The sequence below is a fragment of the Lissotriton helveticus genome, chromosome 9 (assembly GCF_964261635.1).
Source record: "Lissotriton helveticus chromosome 9, aLisHel1.1, whole genome shotgun sequence".
Classification (NCBI taxonomy): domain Eukaryota; kingdom Metazoa; phylum Chordata; class Amphibia; order Caudata; family Salamandridae; genus Lissotriton; species Lissotriton helveticus.
The window spans coordinates 1,270,983,188-1,270,992,105 of record NC_136070.1 but is presented as its reverse complement, the minus strand read 5'-3'; the positions used below and the strand labels follow the sequence as shown (position 1 = coordinate 1,270,992,105).

The window sequence follows — 8,918 nt, the reverse complement described above, 5'->3', positions numbered from 1 at the left end:
ATGGCATCTAAGCCATGCTTGTGATACATGAAATGTCCAGGACTGTCCCTAGGAGGGACAGGAGCTGCTTCTTCGAGTAACCCTTTTCTGGTCTTTATCTGACGTAACTTCGAAAACAGAGGCATGTCTGAGTTATACTTGCGAACACAATACACAATAATCACAGTAATGAAATGGCAAACAAATCACTCATACCACGACATAGAAATACATTAATAACAGTTCGAACAGAATACTACCCGATACACTGAAAACATAACACTTGAATTTCTCGAGAACTGACTTACTAGAATTACTGGATGCACTGCTAAAACAGTACAGAACATACCGGTCTCCTAAAGAGACACGTCATACCGTATCCACCTAGGTGAATACTTCGGACTGGATCTGTGTACCCAAACCCATCGGACCAGGAACAAACTAATGAACCTGTCTAGATACTTCCCCCGCAACGGTACTCACCGGGAAGCAGAAACTGAAGGCCTCGGACTGGACAGGACTGCTACGACGTCTGGTTACGAACTTCGGACTTCAGAAACAGGTGGGCCTCCGGATACCTCGGACCTTGCTCTCTCGGCTTGGGCTCTGGTCGGGACGAACCGCATTCCTCACCGCCTCGTCTGGATGCCGGACCGCAGTCTCCGTCTCCTCCGTGGGCCTGAGGGAGACTTGATGAAGCAGAAATATCTGCACGTGCACGGTAGAGTTCCGTCACGGCTGTAGAAGGGTCAGGGGGCCTGCGTTACATCGCCGGCGCGTGGGGAAGGGGCTCGTCCCTATTCGGGCGCCATTTATGTGGTAAATAATTAATTACCGGTACTATTTTTGAATACATTAATAATAACAGATAGCTCAATAAATAAGAGGCAGGATCCGGGGAATCTGAGTCTAACAGGCTTTAATCAGGCGGAAAATTCAATTTTCCTCAATAGGGGCACCCGGCAGGGGTGCCCATTGTCCCCGATTCTCTTCGCGATCGCCATAGAACCCCTAGCTGCTAAACTGCGACAACACCACAAACATCGCGCCCTCGCCTACCCAGACCGACAACTCCTGATCGCGCTATATGCTGATGACATGACCCTCTACGTAGACAGACCACAAGAAAATTTAAATCCCTTACTGCGCGAAAATACCAAATTCGGAGCAATAGCGGGGATACAGATAAACTGGGCAAAATCAGCTATGTTCCCCCTGACGGACAAAACCACGGAGTTTCCTCTTGACTACCCCCTTGTGTGGGAATCTGAGGAAATAAAATATTTAGGAATCAGAATCACCAGGAATCGAGAGGCCCTCATCAGAGCAAATTATGGGACGGCCCTGGACAAACTGACGGACAACGTAACCAGGTGGTTACACCTTCCCTTATCTATGGCAGGCCACATTTCCCTTATTAAAATGGTGGTCCTCCCCAAACTATTATATCTTTTTACAAACATACCATAAAGTCCGGGTTCATGCTTCTTTCGCGCCCTTGACTCCCAGATGTCGCGACTAATCTGGGGAGGCAAACAGGCCAGACTCAGTTTGAAAACCCTGATGCTGCCCTACCACCAGGGAGGGTTTGAGGTCCCAGACTTCCGCAAATACTACGATTGTGCCCAGGGGCACTTCGCCTCATACTGGTTCCATCCCCCTCCATTCATGGCCCACCTGGCAGTTGAGGATGGGTACATGAGACCAGAAAAACCTTCAGGGTCTCTTTACACTACAGTCAGTATGACCGACAGAGACCCAACTACAGTAGACTGTACTGTCAGAGCCTGGAAGCGAATTGCAGGGCATATGGGAGTACAATTCGTTTACTCACCTCTGATGGTGGTGGCGAACGATCCCAGAGTGAGTGTCGCCCGAGAAGAAATAGGACGTAAATTCCTTGCCAAATGCGCCATGTACACCTGGGGAGATATTTATATACATGGCACTTTCCGCACGGCAGTGCAACTTTTTGGAGACAGTTCCCCCTCGATGATGGATACTTTCCTTTATGTTCGTCTCCGGCAAAACATTAAATCCGTCACGCCCAATTTCCCAGATGAACCAGAAGTTATGGCACCTCTGCATTCCTTGCTCCAGGCAGCGGCCCCGAGGCACGTGGTCTCAATGTTGTACAAACATGTCCAGGTAGCTCCATCGCCTCCCTCAGGGCCAGGCAAGACTGGGACGCTGACCTAACCGATCCTATGACAGACGAGCAATGGGAGATGAGCTGTTCTCATACGCACGCCGTAACAGGTAACGCTCACCTGAGACTAATACATTATAAATTTCTGCACCGGCTCTTCTTCACCCCTACCAAATTACATCGTCTAGGCCTCAGGGACGACGATCGATGTCTCCGTTGTGGCAACTCGGGTGCTGATTTTATACATCTAGCGTGGAGATGCCGTGCAGTCGCCTCATACTGGCTGGAGGTGTTTGACGCTATATCGGAGATGATTGGAATACCCATAGACCCTTGTCCTAGAATGGCACTCGGATTCGCTAACCCAACGATAAAGACACACCGCAAATTTTTTGCACTAAGCCTTCTTTTGGCTAAACGACTGGTGGCATGTAGATGGGGCAGAGGACGGGCACCAAAATTTAAGGACTGGCTCAGTAATATGGCTACCTGGCAGGAACTACACAATTATGCTGCTCTTACCACATAAGTCCCGTCCCAAGGATCTATGGGGCCCCCTCACTTCATACCTACTTCAGTCACAAACTGATGAGGGGGTCCATTGAGGGAGATAGTGGAGGGATACAGAGCAGTAACAACACCGCAGCCCCCACACCTGGGCCTCGTCCAAGTTCACACTAACAATCGGCACAACTCCCGCACGCACCCTCTAAATGTGCTTCCCCATCTGGAAGCTGCATACCCTGGGACCTGCAACTGAAGACGCATATCATACAGACCGTTACGCCCCCCACACACGAAACGCCTAAGGCACGGAGGGATTGGATTGCGAAACGGCTGGCACCCCCCCCCCCTCTTTGGGTTTTTTGTCAGTACGGCTAGTCTCACTCAGAACATTATTCACTGCAACATACCCATAGCAAAACACATTATCATACTTTCTGCATGGCAAAAATGAGATACCTTCCCCGAAACTGAGCTATGTCTGAAGAATGGGTAAGGGCACGGCCGGCATGGCCCGACATTACTCGCTGGAATAGAACGACAAACACACCCCACGCTACAAACTACACCGCGCCACTCACCCAACGTAGTGGCTTCACTGGGGAAGGGGAAAGTACATTATATGTTGTTAAGTGGTTTTTAAATGTTAAAAATAACCTCACTGCTTTGTTGCTCAAAAATGCAATGTGATCATGTAGATGTCATACAATCTCCTATATGACCCACATGTAAATACATCGCGGCCGGCCCGTCTGGGTTGTAGGCGGCATGCTGTGTTAAATATATGCCCCCACTGAACGTACATGCCCGTTTTCATAAGAAACTTTATTGCTGCCGGCCCATGGATGTGGGTTGTAGGCATTGAGCTGTGTACCATGTGTTAACGACCAATAAAGGTTTTCAAAAACAAAAAAAAAACAAAAAAAAGGAGATGTACCTATTGCACCAGTGGGTCAGCTAGGTATTAGATTACATACTCATCGAAAACCTGGTCTCTCTGCACAATAGAGCAATGACTGCATTATGTGGCAATTACAATCGTTATGTCAATGTGTGTGAAGGAGCTATACAGAACTGTTGAAATGTGGACAACAAGTGAAAAGAAAATGCTGTGTTTACACAAGTTATGAGACAGAAAAGTGGGGTATGTGGGAATGAAGCAAGGAAGTACATGTAGGGCAGGTGGAAACTGATGAAGTGCAAGAAAAGGACGAGAGAAAAGGAGTGATCCAACCGTAAGGAACTGCAGAGGTAGTGGAGTGATTGACACACTTCTAACACCACTACCCCTTCGCTGGCCTTAGTATTGTTTAATTTGGTCTCATTTTCATAACTGGAACATGTTCTATTCCAAATCACTCAAAATATGGTGGTTATTTATCTGATACGGCTGAAAAGCAATAGCAAAGTCAATATGAGTATGTTCATTTTAAGTGATATGCATGGACACAAACAACACCCATAGTTGGCACATGGCACGCTGCGTCAAGCACCGGATTCTACTTCCTACCCACATACTGGCCAGATGGCACGCTGCGTCAAGAACCCGGATTCTAGTTCCTACCCACATACTGGCCAGATGGCACAGTGAGTCATGCACCAGATTCTAGTTCTTACCCACATACTGGCTAGATGGCACGCTGCGTCAAGCACCGGATTCTAGTTCTTACCCACATACTGGCCAGATGGCACGCTGCGTCAAGCACCGGATTCTAGTTCTTACCCACATACTGGCCAGATGGCACGCTGCGTCAAGCACCGGATTCTAGTTCCTACCCACATACTGGCCAGATGGCACAGTGAGTCATGCACCAGATTCTTGTTCTTACCCACATACTGGCTAGATGGCACGCTGCGTCAAGCACCGGATTCTAGTTCTTACCCACATACTGGCTAGCTGGCACGATGTGTTGAGCAACTGATTCTAGTTCTTATCCACATAATAGCCAGAGAGCACGCTGCATCAAGCGCAGGATTCTAGTTCCCACGTTTTAGGCCACACTACTTGAAAAGGGAGTACAAATGCACTTTGTCCACACCACTTTTACAGACCCCACTCCATCTTTCATATCCCAGTTCAAGAACGGTCTATGGGCATTGTGAACTGCACTGGTGAGGAGGTGTGCAGTTTCTTTTGAATCAATATAGAGGCTGTTTTCTATATTAAATTCTCTTTTTGTGGCTACTCCATGACATGTCATCACGCCCCACCCAGTAAGGCTACCTTCCTTTATTCAAGATGGTCCCCGCCTGGAATTAGCAACTAGTCCATTGGTCCTTTTTGAGGTCAGCAATGACCCCCTTTCTAGTGTATGCTTAGTGAGGTCATCTGAGGTCCTTGTGCTAATTAACGTTTCGCATTTATTCTGAAATTAGTGTTCCTCGACGTGCCCAAATGCACTGTGCAGACAGCGTACGCGCTCTTCCATGCATCAGGAAATTTGCCTTCAGTGGTCTGGAATGGCTATTAGTTTCAAAAACACAGATCCTAATTTTGTGACCCTTGGAACAGAATAAACAAGGTCAGATGAGGTGGTTTCACTGTCCAGGGCACTAAACTGGGCCACTGCTCTCCAGACCTAAAGGGCTGCAGAATAGTTGGTCTAAAGCGCTTACCTGGCCAAAGTCATATCTGTATTTAGTGGGGTCTCTTTGCTTTTTTTTAAATGTTATATCCAAGTTACAAAATACTAATATTAATACATGCATCAACTGCAAGCAATCAATAGTAATGTAGAATGCATTATATATCAAACTATTTCAGTAACCACGACTCCATATAGTTTGTGCTCGCTCTAAATAGTATACCAATGTATTAAGAAAGACTCTATACGGGTCAACTTTTTTAGCACCAACATGTTAATCGTTTAAGTTGCTCAGTCATACTTCAACACCTTGTATGGGCCACTGATCATCAACAGACATTACACGTCAGCCGCATTAAACAATCACTTAAAAACATTGACATCCTTCAACTAGGTTATTTTATTTAAACTCCAAAAGGAGGTAAACAGCAGATAAACAGTTACAAATATTTTAAGTCGGCATGTGATACAGTGCATTCATATACAATCCTCCGAAACATGGCATTGGACAAACAAATCCGGGACCATAATTCAGTAGATAAAACATTCTTGGTTTATGGCCCGAAGTAACATGAAATTAAATATATCATTTACATAGACACATGATAAGTATTCTGAATAAGAATGCCAACAGCTTCTTTCATTCGCTTACTTTGAGGAGTTGAGCAATGTACACATTCCAAGAACAGATGAAGTGCAACTTCCATGAAACAAAGTGTCGAGAAACTGTGTGAGGGGTATTTTTTTCCTTTACAGAAACCCCCATTAATGATTACCAATATACATTTTACTTAAGGAACCCTAAGACAAAGAAGCCACTGTTCAAGTATGCATTAACAGGGGACGGCTGTACAGTTAAAGAATACACTCGAGGGCACATTCTCTTGAAATTGCAGCATAGTGTTCTCTGAGTAAGGTGCAGCTTAAAAGACAATCTGCTTTTGCAAATACGATTAGGTTCAGGTATCCTTAAAGAAAAAGTATAGTTAATATGTACAGATGTTGTATTAAGTACTATTTGATTACATAAGCACTGGCCCGTGCAATAAAGATAGGAACAGCGGCAAACATTTTAAAATGCTTGCACAAAGCGGTCCAGAGACTGTTGCTAAGTGAAGGCAGAGTCAACCTGTTTGGACAGGCGAAATGAGGTTTTCCTGCGTAGCATTATGCTACACTGCACACATCTGGCAAACGTCAGCAATAGGATTAAACTGCACGAGTTTATGAAGTTTCTTTTGTAGAAGCTCGGTCAGAAAAGAGGATATTCCTTGATCCTGCAAGGTAGTCATCCGTCAAAGCCCACCTCAAGAGGCTCCAAGCCAAGACTTCAAAAACGCACTTTGATGCACCACCATGCATGTCAAGGCAGCACATTCCAGGTTACCCTGCTGTTCTAACGTTCCCTTGCCGCATAATATTATCTGGCGTGAATGGTTTCAAACCATCTTGCACTTACAACACCTCACTTATCAGGAGGGGTCTAGTTTTAACCGGAGTATATTGAGATCATTTGTAAACCATTCAGCAAGATAACGGTTTACGGGCTGGAAACATATTTAACAGCAGGGCTTAACCTCAGCACTTTTTTTTTTTAAAGTACATGGCATATATGGTATCCTCCATGGTGGTCAGGACCTGCAAAGAAAACACATTTGTTAAAAATTCGTTCATACTAGATTCAGGACATAAAATGCAGGCGCTTGCATTTAGGCAAGGATCTTAAAAACACATCTAGACAGTACTTCGGTGTGGACTCCATGTAATAGTATTGCTAAGACTTTACTCGATGCCCCAAAAAGGTCTTAGGACTCCACAAATATAACATTGGTAAGTAGGCACCCAAAGGCTACAACCTGAATGTTTAAGAGCCACCAAACGTTGCCATTTTTTCTTTTTTGAGCATGACAAACATGTATGGTGCCTCAATCAGAGGCAGGGAGGATGATATATGAAGATTAAGCAGATACCATCTCGTTAACTGTTACAAGTAAGAATACTTCATCACTCCAGCATTACTTTGTATTTGCAGATAGTGCTCTGGGCCTCGCCTCTAAGGCGCAGGAAAGTTTTCGGGCAAGACAACTAAACGGGTGCATGTTTAAACTGGTGTACCAAGATGTGAACATCAAAAGGGAAATGACCAGAGGAATGAGATTTAAAAACGTCTCGCTTTGACCCACAGCCTGAACTTGCCTGTCGACCGTAGTCGGTTACAAAGCTGGGGCCTGTACTTTTAAACATGACAAGATCTAGTGAAATAAAATGGTATGATGCGCGACGAGGCATAAATGCCTTTAAGGATACTAAGAAAGAAGACTGATCTGCTAAGGGATAAAAATGGAAAGAAATCTCCAATTCTACTGGAGCACAAATGATGGATTAACATTTTACAAAAGCAGCAGGTACTGTGAACTCCACTGTAAGGAAAGTATTAAATTCCCATAATTGTTCGGTTCAGACTAAGGAAGGAACAAAGTGTTGAAGCCAAGGAAGTTTAACATTAGCAACATGTAGAGCTCCTGCAGTCAAGCTTCATCTCAAGATTCAAAGCATTCTCTGATGCACTTTCTTACTCCATGGCAAAGAAACAGGCAATTTTGGAATAGAAGAGACAAGCTATTTTGATCTTCTTTTCCGTTCTGTGTGGAAGCAAGTCAGTGGAGTCCTTCGGGTGGGAAGTTACTTAGCTGCAGTAACATTCTCGCAGCATGGGACTAGTTTTGGATGTAGCGAAGCATGCTGCCATCTAGATGATGGGCTAAGAAGAGCCTTTCCTTTAGAGGAATCGTTTCTAGGCAGGCAGAGAAAAAAGCGACTTGCAATGTAGCCAACAATATCCCATACTGTAGGCACCATCTTCAGATTATTTCCCCCTTCCATCGTTCCTAGTGGAAAGACCTGCACATATTGCGACAGTAAGCAGTGTGAAATGACCCTTTTTTACCATGGTTGAGGACAAAAGAAGCACATTTCCCACACCCACAGCATCAAATGGAACTACTGAGGGTGGGCAGAGAATGTGGAATGCCATTAAGGACCAACATGCGTATGTGGGACAATCAAACCACTCTGAATTTGGTCAGAAGCAGTTTCCAATCCTACCACTAGGTACCAAGAGCAGCCACAAGCCGAGAATGGGAAAGCAACATTGAGTAGCTGCCCACACTGTCCAGCTTGTGGAGGGACAGTCATACACGCCAGATAGAGTCTGCATCCTTGTTATAGGTAGAATGAACAAGTTGGGAACGGAAAGCAACTTTTTATAGCCTGGATCCAGAACTAAGGTATTGATTCAAATAGGTACCAATCTTGAACTAGCTAGCGTATTAATAGTCTATAAAACAGTAACCTTCTTTATACGTTAAAAGTTATGCTTGCGCAGCCCGTTCACACTAAAAAAAGTCAGTTCATCAAGTTTTTTTAGTTCTCGCCTACCAGACTTAGCTGACTGTATGCGAAAGCCTCGTGGGAACCATAAAAAAATAAATACATTCCTTTTTAAAACCACACACACACTTAAGAGTGGGCTGAGTTAGTTCATCTGCTGTTTACCACAGGTTGGCTAGGTCACTCATCTGCTTGCTTCGGATTCAAAGGCTTGCTTCCTCTCCTTGGGTTTGTCCCTTCCCTGGAGCATATCCTTTTAACCATCCTTCTGACTGGCTAACTTACATGCTCTCATTTAGGGAACTACTTTA

General features: G+C 44.9%; 1 protein-coding gene across 1 annotated transcript in view; it reads right to left on the bottom strand.

Annotated features, from left to right (window-relative positions):
- Positions 1–5,597: 5,597 nt before the first annotated feature.
- Positions 5,598–8,918, bottom strand: part of LOC144783415 (thioredoxin reductase 3-like) — a 152,918-nt gene continuing 149,597 nt past the window's right edge. The window contains exon 15 of the mRNA XM_078662403.1: positions 5,598–6,855. Coding sequence (XP_078518529.1) covers positions 6,796–6,855 — 60 coding nt within the window. The 3' untranslated portion in view covers positions 5,598–6,795. The remainder of the gene's footprint in view (positions 6,856–8,918) is intronic.